This window comes from Phoca vitulina, unplaced genomic scaffold, assembly GCF_004348235.1.
Source record: "Phoca vitulina isolate PV1807 unplaced genomic scaffold, GSC_HSeal_1.0 scaffold59, whole genome shotgun sequence".
NCBI classification, from domain to species: Eukaryota; Metazoa; Chordata; class Mammalia; order Carnivora; family Phocidae; genus Phoca; species Phoca vitulina.
In genome coordinates this window covers 109,736-130,795 of record NW_022589762.1, presented here as the reverse complement: position 1 = coordinate 130,795, position 21,060 = coordinate 109,736, and the positions used below count along the sequence as shown (strand labels likewise).

General features: G+C 43.9%; 1 protein-coding gene across 3 annotated transcripts; it reads left to right on the top strand.

Moving 5' to 3' along the window:
* Nucleotides 1-950: 950 nt before the first annotated feature.
* Nucleotides 951-20,815, top strand: TUBA8 (tubulin alpha 8). Of its 3 annotated transcripts, XM_032390897.1 has the most exons (6): nt 1,638-1,920; nt 9,972-10,151; nt 11,847-12,069; nt 13,600-13,748; nt 15,222-15,902; nt 19,088-20,815. In XM_032390897.1, exons 3-6 carry the CDS (start codon nt 12,042-12,044, stop codon nt 19,379-19,381), a joined length of 1,152 nt encoding a protein of 383 aa, XP_032246788.1. In that variant the 5' UTR covers nt 1,638-1,920; nt 9,972-10,151; nt 11,847-12,041; the 3' UTR covers nt 19,382-20,815. The 3 variants fall into 3 exon arrangements, with proteins under 3 accessions (XP_032246786.1, XP_032246788.1, XP_032246787.1); XM_032390896.1 differs by lacking the exon at nt 9,972-10,151; XM_032390895.1 differs by lacking the exons at nt 9,972-10,151; nt 11,847-12,069 and having other exon boundaries at nt 951-1,920.
* The last annotated feature ends 245 nt before the right edge of the window (nt 20,816-21,060 follow it).

Genomic DNA, 21,060 nt, shown 5'->3' with positions numbered 1-21,060 from the left:
CCTCAGTTTGTTCTCTGTTGTTAAGTGTCTCTATGGTTTGTTTCCCTCTCTCCCTTTTTTCCTTTCCCCCTTCCCATATGTTCATCTATTTTGTTTCTTAAATTCCACATATGAGTGAGATCATATGATATTTGTCTTTCTCTGACTGACTTATATCAGCATAATACACTCTAGCTCCATCCATGTCATTGCAAATGGCAAGATTTCATTCTTTAGATGATTGAGTAATTTTCCATTGTATATATACACCACATTTTCTTTATTCTTCAATTGATGGACATTTGGGCTCTCTCCATAGTTTGGCTATTGTTGATAATGTTGCTATAAACATCAAGGTGCATGTACCCCTTCGAATCTATAATTTTGTATCCTTTGAGTAAATACCTAGGCTCAACTAGCTACTTTTGATGGGGAGGACAACAGAATCCTTGCCTTTAAGGTGTTCCAATTTTGTAGGAACGTTTAAGCACATGCACACCCACACATATCTAGAATCCAAAGTGGAAAGTAATAAATGTAATGGAAGAAGTAATGGAATATGCTATGGGATTTGGAAGAGAAAGAAATATATAGTTAGTAATAGTCATCCTTTATTGAGCATTTACCATTATATGCTTGGGAGTTAGCTTAATCATGATTCTCAATTTTCAGGATCTTACATTATAAGACAGACAAAAATTCAACTCGTAATCTAATAAGTACTCTATGTATCAGTGAGTAAAGTGTAGTACTTTTGTCAAAGCAGCTCTGTGTAGTAGTATCATGCAGAAAAGCCATTAATTTGCCTGGAGTGACTCGATGGTTGGTGGTCAGGTGCCTGAGAAAAGTGGGATGTGAGACTGGGTTTCATGTTTTAGCAGGGATTGATTGGCCTCTGCTGGGGAAAGTGGATGGAGGTTTAATAATGTTGCCAACATCTGAAGTGTAAAAAGAGGGGCTCTTACCAAGGCCAGACCCAGTTGCCCCCAGCCCTCTCCAACTAGAAAGTAGAGGAAATCCCTTGCCCTTCAACATCATTGTGGCTACCAAGAGGAGGTCCTATTATTGGGCAAAGAGGAAGCCAGAACTCTTGTATCATTTAGTACATTCTGGGCTTAAAAGTAGGAAGAGGGAGTGATGATAAATGGATCAAGAAAGAGATTTGAAAATAATGGTGGAGGAGTGATGTACACTGATAGAGCAGTAGAAACAGAAACAGCTTAAGTATCGAGCACCTGCTGTGTACCAGGAGCTTTATGGCTTTATCTATGTTATCTCAGTTAACTCTCCAGTGACCACATAGGCTTTGATGGAAGTAGAAACAGGTTACTAGAGCAGAGGCTCAGCAACTTGCTCGAGCACAGGCAGGTAAGAAACAGAGCTGAGCTTGGAAGCCCGCTCCTAGCAGTGAGGCTTGTGCTCTCCTGGGTTTAGGGTGACTGCAGTCAACTAAACCCCAGTCAGGTGGCTAGTGTTTGGCAGCAGGGAGAGAATGAAAGTTTGGGCAGTGATGAACATTTTGTTTAGCAGCACTTTTACATTTCTTTCCTAAGCAGCTTTCACACAGAGTGTACAAGTGCGCTTTGCTAATAAATAGGACTGCCTCCCCCGCCGAGCCATGGAAGCGCTAGGAACCCAACCGCGCAATTCCCAGCACAACAGCGCCCAAGATGCCTGAGGGTGGACCCAGAGGCGGGGTGGGGCCACCTCTGCTGCCCCGGGATTTGAGCCGGGGGTGGGCGGGGAGGAGCAATTGTGACCTGCCCTGGTCCCTCCCCTCCCTGGGCACTGTGATGCTGCAGGGCAGCTGCTGGCCCCGCATGTCTGTCCCCGGCCCCCTCCCGCCCGGTGTGTCACAACAGCGGAGGCGGCTGTATCTAGAGCAGTTGGGGTGGGCAGGCCCAGCTGGGAGGCAAGCCGGCGAGGAGAGCAGCCGCGATGGTGAGCCTTTCCAGGGCCCGGGGCTGGGGGCCGGGGATCTGGGGCGCGGGGCTGGCACCCAGCGGAGAGCCATATCTACGCGGGGGCTAATGGATCCATCGCTTTGGATCTGCAGAGCTTGAAGTCTCTTGGGGTGTCAGTTCAGGGTCGAGGGGGTCCGTACCCTCGGGCGGAGGACACCCGTGCCAGTACCCTTTATAATATACATAAAGTAGAGACCTGAGGCGAATCGCCCCCCAAAGGGACCTAAGGGAGATTTGCGCACGCAGGTGAGGAGAGGGAGGACTTGGGAAGCCCGCGCCGAAGAGGTGAGATTCTGAGGGATCCCCAGACGGGCAGCTCAGGGTCTAGAGTGGGGTAAGTAGGAGACAGTCCAGGGATTCCAGATGGGTGAGCTGGCCCCGGCGGCTGGGGGAGTGGGTGCAGTTAGGTCCCCAAATCCAATCAAATGTGAGAGAGCCCCAGAATGTGACAGAGGACTTAGGGCGTCACAGTCTCCCCACGCTTGAGGTTGTTTTCCTTTCTCGTCTCTGAACATTAGCTTGGGTTTGGGGGGGCATTTAAAACTGGAGTGCTCTCAGCCTCCCAGACACCTAGCACCCACTCCAACTCCCCAGTTTTTCCAGCTGTCGAAATGGGAAGGTTTTTGGCACACAGAAGTCTCCCTCCCGAAGGCAAGGGGACCTCAGACCTCTTTTTGTTTACTATCATGGTTAAGGCTCAGCGGCGGCTCCTTTCTCCCTCCCCGAAATCTATCTCCTTTTGCAGACGCAGATCTTAACTTGCTGGAGGGGGCCTCTCCAGGCCCTCTAGAATCCCGCCCCCCCCCCCAACGCTCTCCCCCGGGAGTGGGTAAAATTGTTCCCGATCCACTTCCCTGAATGCCTGAAAACCCAGACTCTCCTTGTTCAGAGCCCTGGTATTTTGGTAGCGGGGAGGTGGGTTGGGAGGCTTGGGTGGAGGAGGGGGACAGAATAAGCAAGTCTCGTAAGTCAAGGTCAGTTCTCTGGGCACTCTTGCTCTAGGTGTCAGGTGACCGAGCAGGGCAGGCGAGAAAACTCCGCTCCTCCCCCAGCCTCTGCTGTGTTTGGAAAGTGCCCAGGGCCTCTAGCTCTGGCTCCAGCCCTGTTTCTAGCTAGAGGTCTGTCCAGCAGCCTCTCTCTCTGGAGCATGCTGGCAGACCCACCTGGGAGCTTGAAGAACTTGGGGGATATTGGTGATAGTGGCCAAAGGAATCCATTCCTGTCCGAGGTCCCTGATGTGAGGTCATAGAAGAAGCCCAGAGAAGAATTTTGACTCCTGGCTCTGCAGCGAGCTTCAAGAAGGTCGATTAACCTCTCTGGACTGGTTTTCTCATCTACAAAATGAAGAGGGGTTATGGTTACAATTTCCAAGGCTCCACCTAGCTTTACTATTTTAAACTTCTTATTGTGGAGAATTTCAAACATATACAAAAGGGGAGAGAATGATATAATGAACCCCAGTATATGCCTCATCCAATTTCAACAATTATCTACTTAGGACAAGTCTTGCTTCATTTATTCCCCTTTCCCTCACTTCCCATTATTCTGAAGCAAATCCTAGGCAGCACACTCAGAATTTGATATTTAATATTTATAATATCTAGAATGTAGTGCTGTATAATTTTCAAAGTGTTTTCTCTTGCATGTTTTAATTTTGACCTGAATGCCGTAGTAACTCTCAGAGTAGAGCCTAAAGGAGGCTTACAGGGGAGTCAAGGATCGTAATCTAGCCCTCTGAGCAAACTTTGATATATATTCAATAGGCAAGTTTCTGAAAATATCTGGTAAATAAAAATGTTTAACAGTAAAACCTTATTTTAAATGTGGCTGTTTAACTGAAAACCTGTGGTTGAATATTTTGAAAAGAGAATATCTTTTATTTATTTTGAAACTGAGTTTTGTAAAACAGGTTGTGTTTAAAATATTTAGTTACATGGGCAGCATTGTCTTAATGGGAAAACATTTTTTATTGGCCATTTCCTACTCATAGAACCTCTTTTTAAAAATCTCTTGACCCATTCCTGAAAGGCTAGGATGACACATCTAATAAACGAAGACCCAAAGAATCCTACCCTTGCAGAAAGAACTTTACTTTAACAGATTGTTTCAGGCAGCCACCCTCCAGGATTCCCTTCCCTTGTGGGGGTTGGAGGGAGAAGGCTGCTTCTGTGTGAAGAAGAATTAGATTCAGCATTTGTGTATGTTCTGAGTAAGAAATGTATAACTAATCCTATAACTGAGCATTCCCATCTGCTCCCAGTGTCCTTCCAGTAAGCAGTTCTTCTGGGAACTGAGACTAGGACACCTTTGGAGAAAGTGGGATGGAGACTCCTGGCCAGGTGTCCCAAGCCAAGCCCATGTCAAAGATACCAGGGCACAGAGAGAGTGTCTGGGTTTATGGGGAGGTGAGAACATCTGCAGCGCAGCCTCCTTAACTGCATTCCTTCTGAACCAGGGAGCACTGGTTCAGATGGGGATAGACATGAAGTGGCAACAAAGAGCCTGTTTCCTCAAAAAAATAGAGGGGAGGGGAGAGTGTCTGGGGGGGCGAGAGGGACACTGCTTCTGTGTCTGCAGTCCTCTGCAAACTGCCCCCATGTAGGCAGGCGTGGCTGAGCTCTGCAGGGTCCATACTTATTTTCTGACCTCAGACCACTTCTGGAGTCACTGCTGCATCTGCCCTTCCCATTACTAAGGACAGGTTCCCCTAGACATTGTGGGGGTACATGCCTCTGAACAGCAGAGGAGCCCTGATGACCAGAACTTCCCTCGGCAGTAGCTAGGGCACAGGTGCTGGCTAAATGAGGAGGAGTTTTCATAGGAAGCTTCCAGGCTCAGGTCAGGCCATGCAGAGCTAGAGGGCCACTGCTGTTGCTGAGTTTTCTTTCTGAGGGGGCTTCTGAGTGACCTTGACAGGAAGATGAAAAGTTAAAAATAACTTCTGAGGGGGAAATAACTGGTGAATTCAGGACCCATGATGGGGGTGGGTGGACCCAACTGCTCCTTCCTTGGGGGCGGAAGTGGACCAACTGCTCTTTTTCCCTTTGGCCACCAAGGGACCAGTAACGCTATCTGTGGCCGTTGTTGACATTTCCCCTGTCTGTGTCTTCCTGTTAGAATTTCTCCCACATAATGAACTGTGGAAGAATGGGAAAATGGAGTAGGTGGTTATGCACCAGATTAAAACTCCTTAACTGTCTCTCACACTTGCCCCTGAGGTCAGCTAAAGCCTAAGGGCCTTCGGACACCAGTGGGTCTCTTAGGCTGGGAGTCTACTTACCGCACACCCCTGCCATTCCTAAAGATGGTCTTATGTCATCCCTATTGCTGCCCTAAATGCAGTGCCTATAATCTGAGCCCCCTCTCTTGAGCTACTTTCACTCACTGATGTTAATTTAGGTCAAGTTTTTGTTCTTGCTGTTTCTGGCTTGCTATCTTTTCTTTGTTCTGAGTGATTACAAATATGCTGTAATTGAAGGGTTTTGAGCAGAGATAATTCAAGCAATCTTTTATGAATCACATTTCTTCTTACTTTAGTTATTCCTCCATAACACTGTGGATCTACTTTTTATTTGCCATCTTTGACCTAGATCCTAAAATATAGGTAATTTGTTAGCCCAACCTGACAACTAGACATAATTTGGTAATAATATGCTTCCTGAAAGCAACTGTGTGGCATTTGACCACAGGGGATGTGGACTGGTCTCAGGTTTTCACATGGCATATACCACTGGTCTGTGTCAGTTCCTTCCCTAGATAATATGCCAGTTTTACAATACTTCAGAATGATTTTTGAAGCTACAAAGCCTCCTTCTACAGAGGGTCCTAATTAGCTGATCTTAGTCCTCTGAGAGCAAAACAAAAGGGAATGACTAATATTAAGTAGAAATATAAGATTGATATAAGAAAAGGTTTCTTATAGTGGAATTATAAAAGGACTGTAAGGTTCTAGAATTTCTTTTTCGATATTCTGCAAAACATAGGGTCCCCTCCCCATGGAAGATGAAGGTAGGTGGCACAGATGTCTCATCTGCTCTGCTTTTCATGAGCCTACACGTCAGGCAAACTGTGCTGTTTGTGGGACTTGCCCTAAATTTTCCTGCCTCTTGTTCACATTGCTCCTAAGCTCAACTAAAATGATCATTTTGGCATGTCTAAATTCGTCAAGGTCACTGCAAATATTCCTGTTCCAGGAAACCAAGCCAGAGTTGTTTTTTTCTCCTTTGAACTCCCATTGTGTCTTTGGCACTGGCTCTTCTCTTGTTTAATAGATTATAAGACCCCTCAGTGCAGAGTTTTCATTCTAATCATCCCTACATTTATTGAGCACCCACTACATTCAAGCATTGTGCTTGAGGCTGGGGATGCACTGAGTAAGCAAGAGTTCCTTGCCCTCATAGAACTTATTCTCTCTGCTAGGAAAGTCAGAAAATTGAACAAGCAGCCATAATATGGTATGATAAATACAATGATAGGGAAGAAGAGGATTGTGGGAGCACATAATAGGGGCCCTGTGCTGGTTTGTGGTTTTCCAGACTTCCTGTAAGAAGTGACATTTAATGAATAGGATGAGTAGGAGTTAGCCTAGTACCTTTTGATACCTTCCTACACATAATAATACAATAAATATTTGTTGTAGGAATGAACAGAGTGGGTAACTCTTGTAGTTATACCAGCACTAGGTCTGTAAAGATATGTCATACTTTTCTTGAGGAAAGGAAACTCCTTTATTAAGTCTCTCCATCTCCTCATCTTCACCTTCTGGATTGCTGGGCAGAGAGGTTCAGCAGCACACAGAGAACCCCCTTCACCTCCCAGCATCCCTGGAGCACAGAAGTGGTCTGAGCTCTACAAGCCCAGATTCAAAATGGAACTGAGAGAGAGAAATAGCGTGAGAGAGAAAACATGAGCTCTGATTGGCTAGAGAGGGGTATCTGAAATCTGAGTTTGGAGCAAATTTAGGACTTAAATATCCTCTGCTGGGTCAGCTGCTTCTATACTTCGGCCCCCTCCCTCTCCTTGTACACACCAGCCCTGAGAAACAGATTCCTGGTTCTATCAGAGAAGGATGACCCATTTTCAAAGAGGCTACCACCATAAGCCATTCTCAGTTTCTCTCTGCGCTGGAGCTTTTTTCTGTTTGGAGTTTTGCTATACAAGCTTGGCCTTGCTATATACACTCTCAGGCTTGCACTGATGTAGATGTGGGCATACCCCAGGGCCCTGGAAGTTCAGAGTGCAAGTGAGGCTGGTGGTTGTGTTGTATAAAGGAAAGAACTCAGGCTGAGGTCAGAAGACCTGGATTCCAGTCTGGGCTCTTGCGGCAGAGCTGTGAAATCTTGAATCTGTCCCTTTACCTTTCTGAGCCTCAGATTTTTCATCTGTAAAATGGGGAGGGAATCATATTTGGTGATCCATGAGGCCAGTCTGGTTCTAGTGTCCTAAACATTTACAGTTGACATAACATCCCTGGTTATGCCAGATGGATGACCTCTCTTTGGCATGAGGGGTGACCTCACAAGGCCATCAGCACTGGGTCTGCTCTGTGTTTATCTATGTAGAACTTCTGGGGAGGAAGAGGGGGATGGTGATCAGGCAGTGACTGGAGAAGGCTAGCTCTGTGCCCTGACAAATTAGTTCTTAATATTGTTAGTTGAATAAATGACTAAGTGAAATGGGACAGGAAGAGCCTGGGCCCTGCAGGATAAGGTAATTATGGTGAGTGGAAATCTTTACTCCCATTCTTCCTCTAGTTCCTTTCTTTAATTTTTTTCTTTTTAGTATGAAAAATTTTAAATATCTGGAATAGTACTATAATGCCACCCATACATATACGATCTAGATTTAATAATAATAATAATTTTTCTGCCAGTTTTACTTTACCTGCTGTGTTTGTTGAAGTATTTTAAAGTAAAAAACAGACGTCATGGCATTTTGCCCCAAATGCTTTAGAAGTGACCCTCAAAAACTAATGATGTACTATATGTTGGCTAACTGAACATAATAAAAAAAAAAGTGACCCTAAAAAATAAGGATATTGTCCTACCTAACTATACTTTCATTATCATGCTTAACAAAATTAATCAATTTCTCTATTTGTCCCCCAAATAATTTTGATTTGTTCAAACCAGAATTCAGGCAAAATGCACATACTACATGTGGATTTATGTTTCTGGAATTTCTTTTGATATGGAACAGTCTCTCCTTTTATCTTTATTTTTTATGAACTAAAAAGATTGTATCAGTTGCCCTGTAGAATGTTTCACCTTCTGGATTTATTTTATTGTTTTCTCAATACGTCACTTATCACTCTGATCCTGGTGTTTTCTATAATGTGGAAACTAAATTTAAAGTGTTTAATAGATTAAGGATGAATATTTTTTGTTTTGTTTTGTTTTCGTTTTTTTTAGAAAGAGAGTGAGTGCATGCGCAAGACTGAGTGGGGCGGGGAGGGGCAGAAGGAGAGGGAGAGAGAGAATCCTAGGCAGGCTTCAGGCCCAGTGCAGAGCCTGATGCAGGGCTCGATCTCACAACCCTGAGATCATGACTTGAGCCAAAATCAAGAGTTGGACGCTTAACCAACTGAGCCACCCGGGCATTCCAAGGCTAAGTATAAGAATTCCTCATGGGTGGTGTTGTGTATGTCATGTTGCGTCACATAAGGAGGTTCTTAATGTCTGGTTTTCTATCAGTACTGTTAAGATTGATCCCAGTGTTTGGCTAGTAACTGTTGTGGTTACTTTTTCCCCTTGTAACCTGTAAGTAACAGTGATTTTTTGGCGCTATTTGAATATCCATTTCTTTTCCCATCAACCTTTCACTTAATGGTGTTGGCATCTTTGTCCAAATCAATTATGTAATTAAGAACTGTAATATGGCAACATTTCTTAATATATCATTCCTTGTACATTTATTAGCTGACATTCTTCAGTTTAAAAAAAGAGCTTTCCCTCATCAACAGTGCTGTTTGTGGACAAATGAATTTTGTTTTCTTTTCTTAATAACACTAAGGAGTTGTGGATTTTTATATACATCCTGTTGCAATCAAGTACCATTCTTCTTCTTTTTGATGCTCATACTGTCTCATCTTTGGCAGTGGGAGCTTCTTCAAGTTGGTTTCTGAGATCTTTCGACATCATCCCGGTCTGTGTTAGCTTCTGTGCTTTCAGGCACCATAAGATGTTCCAGGCTCATCTTGTATATTCCTTGCCCCACACCTAGAACTCTTCATTTCTCCCAGGAGCCCTGGTTCCTGTTAGTGGGGAATGGTATTGAGGGAATCTTCCTTTTCTCTTGATTGGTGTAGTGGCTTTTGGGTTTTGGAAGCATCTATGAACGTATCAGTTATTTCTGAACCTCTTTTATACTTCCAGTTACTCTAAATTAGTTTAACAGGGAAAATAGCTCTTCCTAAGGGGTGTGTATGTATGTGTGTGTGAGAGAGAGAGAGTTTGTGAAGACTGGCATATTTATCAGTATGTGTGAGATTAAAGGGGATATCAAAAGAGGCTGATATCATTAATATCACCATATTGGTAGTTTTCTGGTCCCAAAGAGCCTTTACTCTTCCTCCTATGACCTCTGATCTTTCTGAAATATCCCTGCATTCTTGCTGAAAAAGAAAGAGTGTTCCAGGGGCGCCTGGGTGGCTCAGTCGTTAAGCGTCTGCCTTCAGCTCAGGTCATGATCCCAGGGTCCTGGGATCGAGCCCCGCATCGGGCTCCCTGCTCAGCGGGAAGCCTGCTTCTCCCTCTCCCACTCCCCCTGCTTGTGTTCCCTCTCTCGCTGTGTCTCTCTGTCAAATAAATAAATAAAATCTTAAAAAAAAGAAAAGAAAGAAAGAAAGAGTGTTCCAGAAAGAAGAGCTGACTGGAGCGCAAATAGCACCACAGATAGGCCTGGAGGATAGTTGGGGTGTGGTGGTGGTTGGTGCGGGGGTGCAAGGTTCCAAAGACTGAGGGTCAGGGCCACAGAAGATGTTGTCACCTAGAAGGTGATACATAGGATCAGACTTTTTTTTTTTTTTAGGTCTCTCCAAAGTCCCATCAGCTTTACATACCTCTTTAGGAAGCCATGGCTGCCTGGATGTGAAAGATGTGGACTGATTGATAACACGCTGGTTGTGGGGTGGTTCCTGGGTGTAGGACACTTTTTTAAAGTCTGAATTAAGACCTAAGGTGAAGGCAGAAAATAGACCTCACAGTAAAGGTGAGTAGAATGGGGACCTGGAGTCTCTAACTTTCCACCTGTGTTTCTGGGTGGAGAATAAAGCTACAAGGTAGTATCATAATGAAAATGATAATGCTAAAGGCAAAAACAACTATAATCATGGCTAACTTATTATTTTCAGATGAGGCGAAGTTAGTTAACTCAGCCAAGGTCACACAGCACAGCAAGTAAATGGAGAAGGCGAGATTTAAACCCTGGGGTGTGGACAGCTTTGTGAGTGAAGCCTTTCTTTGGCCACCAGATTCATGGAAATATAGCTGGGTTGTATTCCCAGATAGGGCTACTTTTCATACTGGCTGCTGTGAACACCTGTGCCCTATGCTCCCCAAGGCAAGGGCATAGAGACAGGTGTAGGGTAGGTGCCCAGTTCTAAAACTGAATTAGGGAGTAATGGGTCCTGGCACCTCTGGCTCTTTGAGGTGTTATTCAGGGCAGCTGCCCTGTTCCCATGACCAGAGAACCTCCAAGTTCCCTCTGACTCCGTGTGTTTCAATGCCCAGCCAAATTCTCTGGAGGCCCTTCTTCTGGCTTGGGTTACCTAGCTGGAAAATGCCAGGTCAGGTCATGGATAAGAATAGAACCCATGGACGAAGCACATGCTTCCCAGCTGGGCTCTAGCAGGCATCGCAGGCACAGAGCCACGTGTGCTGGCCACTGCTTCCTCACAGGTGGGTATATGGAGGTGATGCGGCCATGCTTTCTGGTAAAACCCCAGCTTTTGTTAATACACACACATTCTCTCTCTCTCTCTCTCTCTCTCTCTCTCGTGCACACACACACACACACCCATTCTCATCCTCAACTATTAGTATTATGACCAATCAGGTAATTGTGGCTTCATACCAGAGTAACAAAGAGGTAAGGACCCTCTAAAGGTCAGCTTTAATATGTGGCCTGACATAGGCAAAGGAGCAGATTATGGTGGCTACAAAGAAATTTTCCAACTTTAGGAAGAGCCTAATTTATACACTCCCAATTCTCCTTTGCTGATGTAACAATCCTTTCTTCTTCCTACATTTGTGACCAGAATACTAAAGACACCCATGATACCTACTTACAAAGTATTTTCCTTCCATGAGTGTTTATCTGCTCTATGATATTCTGAGTGTGTGAGCATGTGTGTGTGTGTGTGTGTGTGTGTGCGCGCACGCATGCATGAAAGAGAGAGGGAAAGGGAGGGAGGGGAGGGAAGGAAAGAGAGAAAGAGAAGGAGAAAGAGAGAGATTGAGAGGGGCTGTTGCCTAGGAAGGTCAGGGTTTAGGCATGAATATGAGAGCTGCCACTGTGTATGGTAGTGAATTTATGGACAGTTTCTGCTGTTATCATTGGTTCATCCTTTGACCTCCTTCATCAGTACAGGAATTTCATGGTTTGGAATTAGCCCCTTGTTTTATCAGTATAGCTGTCCTCTTTTTCCTTTTCTTGGCACAAAGGATTAACCATGGGAAACAACCTTTAGAGCAAGCCTCAGAGCCAAGTCTCAGTCCAGATGCAGTGGTGCCCAGACACCTGACACCTCAGACACCACTTGGTTTTATATGGCATGGTTGTAGGGACGGATATCATGCGAGTTGAATGACAGGGAGAGACAAGTCCTCAGATGTGCAGGATATAGCATAAGGGCATGACGAAGGCCTAGGACTCTCTGACCTTGATTCTGCACTCTCCTCACAGCGGGAGTGCATATCAGTCCACGTGGGTCAAGCAGGAGTTCAGATTGGCAATGCCTGCTGGGAGCTCTTCTGTCTGGAGCACGGCATCCAGGCGGATGGCACCTTTAGTGTCCAGGCCAGCAAGGTCAACGACGATGACTCATTCACCACCTTTTTCAGTGAGACTGGCAATGGGAAACATGTGCCTCGGGCTGTCATGGTAGATCTGGAGCCTACTGTAGTAGGTGAGTATGGGCTAGGATCCTTTCCACAGAAAACAACATGAAGCTGCAGAGCCTTTGGTCCATAATAGCTAAGGCAGCAGAATCTCTAATTGGAAGGTGGGGGTGGCTCAGCTAGAAACTCCCCACCCCACCCCACACTTATTTCTGTTAGTTTCTTGAAATCTCCACAGTCTGGGGGAGTCTTACAATAGGAATCACAGATCTCTGTTCCCCTATTGTAGCTGTAACCTATGCAGAACAAAATACCCTGTACTTAAACCCCTTAAACCTGCTGAGAAAGATCCAAATTGTCAAGATTCTTAACTATATGCTAAGAGTAAAAAATAAAAATAATTTTAGGAATTATGAGAGGTCTCCAAATAGTCAATTTTCCAAAGTATAGGTTTCTGATTCTATAATAATTGCAGTCTTTTCTCATGGGTCTGGCATAACCTTACATATCTTACAAAAAATGGAGTAATAGCAGACACATTCTCTTACAGCCAGAGGTTGCTGTAGTTCTAGAATGAACCTCTTCAGGATCCTAGAAAACAAGACTTCTGATTTGTGTTGGGACAGGGTTCTTGGTTCTTCACCTTTCCCTTGATTCCCCCTCCCCTCCCCCGCAACATCACTTCCCTTGGGTCTGACTCCTGGGTCAATCCTCAGCTCAACATCAGGATTTCCTTAGCTTCAAGGCTGGTTCACCAAGCAAGGGATGGGTAAGTTTCACAGAGATATCTGGGCTAATGTCTGTAATGCCTAAACACTAATTTCTAGGGGCAACAGGTACACAACCCTTGGATACTTTGTACAAATACAAAATGTGCAGATTACCCTCCCAGGCACTATGCAAATGGATGATTTCCCTGGGTGGGGGCGTAGAGGAACTCTGAAGAAAAGAGGACATGTAGTTGGGCCTTGATATATCTTGATCTGCTATATATCTACTTTGTGTGGACCCTTGGAGGTGAGCTGAATAGCCACCCTCTCTAGGGTTCCTGCTCTTCTAGAATCTGGAACATAGCTCTGCTTCAAAGTCATTCTAAAATATCTCCAGTGCCTGACATATATTAGGTTAGGGGTGGGACAATTCCTGGGAGAGCAGATCACCTGGAATCTTTCTCTGTATCCCTAGAACATTTTAGTGCAAGTGAAATTGGGTTAAAGTTTTGGGTAACCTTGCAGTATGAAAGAAAAAAAGTAAAAAGGAAGACTTGAGGGGCCAAAGTGGAAGGAAAGAGGGGCAATCAACTTTGGTGTTTGGTGAACTTTGTGAACCTGATGCTTTTAAAAGTTCCTGCCAGCAGAGCAGGAAAGCTTCTCTTTGCCTATTTGAGTCTAAGGCTTCTGGTTCTATTAGTGCCTATGTTACCCTGGAATTCTCTTAACCTTTTGCAGATTTATTATAGGGTTGTCTGGTTTTACCTCAGTGGAGTCTTACAGGTAGAGGAAATGGAGACCCAGAAAAGTATTATATGATATTTAATGAGGGACGCATCTCCTCTAGAAACAAGGTAGTAAGACCTGATAGTTTCTGTCTCTTGGTAGATGAAGTTCGGGCAGGAACCTACCGTCAGCTCTTCCATCCAGAGCAGTTGATCACAGGGAAGGAGGATGCAGCTAACAACTATGCCCGGGGCCACTACACAGTGGGCAAGGAGAGCATCGACCTGGTGCTGGACCGCATACGGAAGCTGGTAAGTATTAACAAGGGTAGGGAATTGATGAGTCAGGCTAAAATGGACAGGCCTAAGCCTGAACAGAATTAGTGGAGGCACATGACCCCTGGCTACAGAATAGAGCTCCTAAGATTTGGGAATTTTTGCTTATGTTGTGTAAGAAGCATTCACAGTGATGATGCCCCTTTCTCCACCTGGACATCATGAACTACCCTACAGGCCAATGCCCTACTAATTCTTATTGATACTCTATGGTAGTATCTGGGGGAAATTCCAGGTATAAGGAAGGCTAGCTCTTTGCTTGTTGGAAGCATAGGTTAACACAGAATTTACCTTGGAAGAGAAGAGGAAGAGATTATTGATACATTTGAGCACTTACAAATGCCATTACAAATGTCAATTAGATACGTTCCTTCACTTAATTCCCTTAATAATCATACAGAGAAAGAGAAAGTCATTTCCCTCTACTTTACAGATGAAGAAATTGAGGGCCAGCGTGGCTTAATAATTTAGCTGGGTCACACAACTAGAAAGTGGCAGAGTTAGGATTTGAATCAGGTTCTTTTGGCTAGAAAGCTCTGAGTTGCAGGGTGGGCCACTTTATCTCTTTGAGCTTTCATTTCCTTATCTTTACAATGGAAATGGTTGGACTTGATCAGGGATTCTTGGGAGCTAAGGATGCCAAATTTTTGTATATGTTCACTTTTTCTGTTTAGTGGAGGGCTCATAGAGGTTATCTGTCTCAAAGCCGTGTGTGGGCCCCTAAAGTTCAGAACCAGTATCATAGATCATACCCAATGGGAAAATTTGTGACTGTATGAATTCCTTTTGTTATGATAAGAGAGAGGTAACATTGAGTACTTACTCAATCATGCTATCTCATTGAGTACTTAATCATATCATGCTATCTCATTTGATAATCACAATAACCTTGAGAGATGAGTATATTTTTTATTGCCCTACTTTAGTCAGGAAGAAACAGAAATCTAGAGAGGTTCAATAACTTGCTCAAGTTTTTACAACTGGGAAATGACAAAATTGATACTAAAACTCAGGTTCTCTGACTCCATTTATATTTCTGAAATTGGTACCCTGAGCCACCTTTCAAGGCTCCTTTCAGCAGCTCCCACAAAACCAATGACAAGGGCAGGGAAAATGGGCAAGGAGTTGGGGTTCTCAAAGGGCAAAGTTATTAATCATTGTGGTTCTGAAACTCTTATTCCTGGTTCAACCAAGCTACTGGGCTGGAAACTTCCATGTACCTAGTGGCATGTACCTGTGCTGTTTGCCACCCTATATATTTTAGCTAGTCCTCTCAAGATCAACCCAACTCCTTTTATCTTACTTCTTCAAGGCTGTTTTGATTTTACCTACATAAAAATGTTGAGGAATAGAGTGGGGCAGGTAGAGAGGATTGCTTGCCTTTGTTGACATGAGGGTATTCTCGTAAACTTGTCTTCATCATTTCTTCTCATGCTCTACTCTCCCCAGACAGATGCCTGCTCTGGCTTGCAGGGCTTTTTGATCTTCCACAGTTTTGGTGGGGGCACTGGCTCTGGCTTCACTTCTCTGCTGATGGAACGGCTCTCCCTGGATTATGGCAAGAAGTCCAAGCTAGAGTTTGCTATCTACCCAGCCCCTCAGGTCTCCACTGCAGTGGTGGAGCCCTACAACTCCATTCTGACCACTCACACCACACTGGAACATTCAGATTGTGCTTTTATGGTGGATAATGAAGCCATCTATGACATCTGCCGCAGGAACCTAGACATCGAGCGCCCCACCTATACCAATCTCAACCGCCTCATCAGCCAGATTGTGTCTTCCATCACTGCCTCTCTCCGCTTTGATGGGGCCCTTAATGTGGACCTCACTGAGTTCCAGACCAACCTGGTGCCCTACCCCCGCATCCACTTCCCACTGGTCACTTATGCACCCATTATATCTGCTGAGAAAGCCTATCATGAACAACTCTCCGTGGCTGAGATAACCAGCTCCTGCTTTGAGCCCAACAGTCAGATGGTGAAGTGTGACCCAAGACATGGGAAGTACATGGCCTGCTGCATGCTCTACCGGGGGGACGTGGTGCCTAAGGATGTGAATGTCGCTATTGCTGCCATCAAAACCAAGAGGACTATTCAGTTTGTAGATTGGTGTCCCACAGGCTTTAAGGTGAGAGCTGATGACTTAGGGAGAAGAGAGACAAATAGAGAAGCAGAGGGAGATTACCAGGGATGGGGGAGGAAGATGTGTAAATTCCAGGGTCTTAGACATACAATTCCATGGGAGCTTCAGGCTTCATGGGATGATATGGGAGGAGGGCTTAAGACAAATATAACCATAATTTCATTAGTTCATTCATTTTAGGTAAGGAGAGACTTTATTTGAAAGGATTATTGAAAGAAGTAGGAGGAGGACAATTGCAATACTCAGAAGGGCAATACTGCAGTAGGGAGAAGGCTCTTACTGCTCCTGAACCCTAACATCTGCAAGCATCTCAAAGGTCAGGAAGAAAAGGGCTTTTCTCTAGTAAGGAGGACTGAACAGGCTGGAAAGAACCCAGGCAGGCAAGTGGGATGAACAGGATGAATGAGTGGAGGTAGATGTAATCTGACAATAGATCAGAGAATGGAGTTAACCAAATTAATTCAAGTTACCAGAGAGATATAATTCCCTCCTTTAACAAAAGATGTGTTCCTCTCCCAATTTATTTTGAAAAGTTAAATATTCATCCTGTAAGTCTTAATTAACTTAGAGTGAGGATAAGAAATTTTATGGTTACTATAGGACTTGAGTCACTTATTTTGTGAAGCCCTGACATTTTCCATTAACCAGGAGTAAGAAGAAGCTGAGGAAGCCTGTTGTAGATCAGGTGTCCGCACTCTGGAAAATGCCAGACTCTGAGGGTTAGTGGGTAGGTACAATAGCCAGGGAAAACCCATGGATCTCAGGACTAGTGAATGTTGAATGTTAGAAGTCACTCCTTTGAGTTGCACTGGCAAGGCATGCAGCTGGCTCTGTGCATGTGAACTGTTTGACCACTTTGTCCTGTGTTCCCATGGTCTTTAATCAGATTCCATTATCAAAATAATTACCATCATTTACATTAATTAGTAACCCCCAGCCATGCCTTTAATAGTTCAGAGGTTCACTCAGCACCAGGGGTGGTTATACCAGTTGCTAGATATAAAGAGACGAGCATGTCTGTTTTTCCCTGATGGTGCTTACAAAAACAAGGCATCATGTGCCAGTTTCTTGACTGACCTATTTGCATATGAGGCTTTGACCTAGCTGATCTCCTTTTGTAGCATTTTCCCTCACTGCTATACTCCTAGCTATATACACAATCTTTCCCTCCTAGACTACACCTATTTTTATGGATCAGTTTTGGTCATTCATGTGAAAATTATCAAGATCTTCCAAAATATGGAGTTCTTTTTAAATTTTTAAAATGGAAACAACAAAACAAGCTAGTAGGAAAATGAATAGGAAAAAAGAAAAAATGAGATGTGAGGGTAGTGGGGAAGTTAACAAAAAGGAGATGCCCCTCATTCTCTCTCTTCTATTTTAAGCTGAAGTTTGGGGATTATGTCCAGAACGATAGGTAGGTCTAGCATCTTTAGCTGCTTTTTGGAAAAGCTTATGTTTGTTGAACTTCATCCTCTCACATCCTCCCCAAGGGAGTTTGTCCCTATTTGACTCAGTTGAAGGGATAATTACTGTTTGAGAGAGGAGAGTTGGCTCCAGGCACAAAGTTTTTTGCTGGTCAGGGTCAGATCTAGCAAAATATGTGATACAGCAAAGTTTATATTCATTGCCCATCCCCTTCTCATTTTTGGTCCTTTGCCCCTGTCGCAGCCTCACCTCTACTTTTGTCTAAGAGGAATGATAGATGATTGTGAATTCATTTAATGGGCTACACACTTGGCTATATAGCCTGCTGTAACTCCTACCTACATCTCAAGAGAACATGCATTTTAAAGCTATGAAATTAAGAGGCTGACAAATAAGGCATGATGACCTGGGTAGGAGAGGTATTTTTTGTGGTTCTGTGTCCCATAAATATTATCACAGTTTTACCTTCGACTTCTTCCAGTTTTCTGGGATTGGCTTTGATTTGGGATATGTGTATAGGGAGAAGGGAGATTTCTCAGTGCCCCTAATATCAGATTGGGTTAGCTTAGAGGACCCTGCCATGCTACCATATCTTGGAAAGTTGGCTTGTCCAGGCAAGAGTTTTAATTAACTTTCTTTGATTGAAGTCCTTGCTTTTCTTCTAACAAGCCTCACTCCCCTGAGACATGGGGCCAGGTTAACACTAACACCATCTCCAGGACCTTTTGGATTTTTAAATTTATTGCTCTGGATTATCTCCATGATCTTTTTTTTTTTTTAATTTAAATTCAATTAGCCAACGTATAGTACATCATTAGTTTTTGATATAATGTTCAATGATTCATTAGCTGAATATAACACCCAGTGCTCATCATATCATGTGCCCTCTTTAATTCCCATCACCTAGTTACCCCATCCCCCCACCCACCTCCCTGATCTTTAAACAGCCCTTTGCCCTTGGCAGAGAAATTTCCCTAAATTTGTTGACAGTATAACTAAGAAACTTTAGATGACCATGTGGAAAAGAGTAAACTTCAAGTCTAGAAATTAATTTGCCTATAAAGAGAATCTATTTCCCTTTTCAAGATAAACATGTAGTGTACACCCCCCCCTTAATAATAATCTCATTCATTACCCTCATTTGTCTACTTGAATCTCCCCCACTAACATTTCTACCTATTACCAGCCCTGTTCTCCTCCTTTTCTTTTCTTAAAAGATTTTATTTATTTGTTGGGGTGGGGGAGAGAGAGAGAGAGAGAGCTCACAAGCAGGGGAGTGGCAGGCAGAGGGAGAAGTAGGCTCCCCACTGAGCAAGGAGCCTGCTGTGGGACTCGATCCCAGGACCCCGGGGTCATGACCTGAGTGAAAGGCAGACACTTAACTGAGCCACCCAGGCATCCCTGTTCTCCTCCTTTTCTTTTGCAGTTTTTATTTTTTTCTTCCAAGTTTTTATTTAAATTCCAGCTAGCCTTTTGCAGTCTTTAGATTTTATAACCCTTCCCTTGAATTTGCCTTCACCCAATTCTACTCACTTTTAATTTCTCTTCAACACTCACTTCTCTCTACCTGTCTGTTTCTCAAACCTTTTGGTTCCTTCTTTTCACATCTAGGCCTGCTCCCATTCCCACCCCATGACTGTGTCTTGCTACCACACCATGTTACCAAGGTAACCCCATCTTGAGTTATCCTTTGGCTGCTCTGCATTTTCTTTTCTTGCTCCTCTTCTTTCTCTGTTCCTCAGGTGGGCATCAACTATCAGCCACCCACCGTGGTGCCAGGAGGGGACCTGGCCAAAGTCCAGCGGGCTGTTTGCATGCTGAGCAACACTACTGCAATTGCGGAGGCCTGGGCCCGCCTGGACCACAAGTTTGACCTCATGTATGCCAAGCGGGCCTTTGTGCATTGGTATGTTGGAGAGGGAATGGAAGAAGGAGAATTTTCTGAGGCCAGGGAGGACCTGGCTGCTCTGGAGAAGGATTATGAAGAAGTGGGGACTGATTCATTTGAAGAAGAAAATGAAGGGGAGGAGTTTTAAATATAACACTTTCCCCTTGGCTGTGTCTCTTTATTTATGCTTCTCCACTCAAAGCACGTTTAACTATTCCAAGAGTAACAGACTATACTCCTAAGCCCAGCCTAATTTCTGTTTTCCATTAGAAGAGGTATCTAACACCAGTGCCTGTGGGTGATTGGGCCAAAAATGAATGCTGAGCTGTTCAGACCCTCCCTTGGGTAAAAGCAGCTTTGTGTCACACACACACACAAAAAATGAGAGTCACTCTCTCTAGTTAGGGTGAAGCCAGGTTACATGTTGTGAAGAGACCTAATCAGGATTTTAAATTCTGGATTAGTCTTGGCCCACCCTAAAATGTAGCCTGTTGGCTATGGAAAGATCTGGGCATTGGGAAGATTGAAGGAAGGAAGAGAGTGACACTGTTAGAGAGTGAGAAACAAGACAGACACATTTCCTGCCCTTGTAAAAACACAAATAAATGAACGAGATAATTCAGGTAGTGTTAACTGATATGAAGTAAAAAAAAAAACCATGATGAAGGAAAGTGTCTGGGGGAATGCTCCTTTAGACTGGGTGGTCAGAAAAAGCCTCATGGAGACCTGAATGACAGGAGAGAGCCATCATGTGAAGTTCTGGAGTTAGAGAGTGCTGGACATAGAACAAAACACAGATGTGGGAACAAGCTTATGTCCGAAGAACATAAAGGAGGTCAACGTGCCTAGAGGATGGTGTGAGATGGAGATGAGATCCCAGAGCCAAGCTGGGGCCAGAGCATACAGAGCATGGTAAGGAGTTTAGATTTTTCTCTAAGTGAAACAAACATTTGGAAGGTTTTAAGCAGGATATACCATACTTTATATATGTACATACCTTATCTCTAATCCTCCCAACAATCTCAAATGGATACTCTGCTCATTTTATAGATGAAGAAACTGGGGTTTACAGAGTTGATATGTTGCATATAGTAAGAAAGCTCAGATAACAGGGACTACCAATTCTATTCTTTTGTCTACCTGCACTGTTTCTATGCCTTGGTATCTGTGCCCAGGTTTCAACTGCTGCTTCATAGAATGATGGATGGAGGAGAAACAAAAGTATATAACATTTACAAAAGAGAGGATGAGTTAATGCATCTCTTCTCTGAAGTTGGCAGCTCTGGTAGGATTTTAGGGAAATCAAAAAGCTGTTCTTATGCAACTACTATTGGTAAGATACCCAGGGTTGGGAGCACAGTAGGTCCCTGTGTATTAAATGTACATCTTGTTAATTGTTGATTTTCCCTAATTTTTATTGTATATTCCTTGGTAGCCCTGAGAAAAATAGAATAAAATGTTCCAAGAAAAGGAAGGTTAGGTAAGAAGTAATGCTAATCACTTCTAGAGGATTGTCTTCAGAGAAACCATACTTCCTTGCTCTTCTATGAAGGAGATCATGGTAAAAAAAAAAAAAAAAAAAGGAGGTCCAGATCTGCTGTCCATTGTGAGCCTCCTTATCTGAGGATCATTCCTGCACCAAGTCCCATAGGTATCTGCATAGACAAATTTATTAGAGAATTGTATGAGAGAATTAGGGTCAGGAACTCAGGAAGGGGCATATTCTCTCTTGATGCAAGTTGAGAGACCTACCCATGGGATTTCAGATAAGCCTCAAAATTTCCTGGGTGTGTAACTATGACCTAATTAGGGAGAAAATAACACATC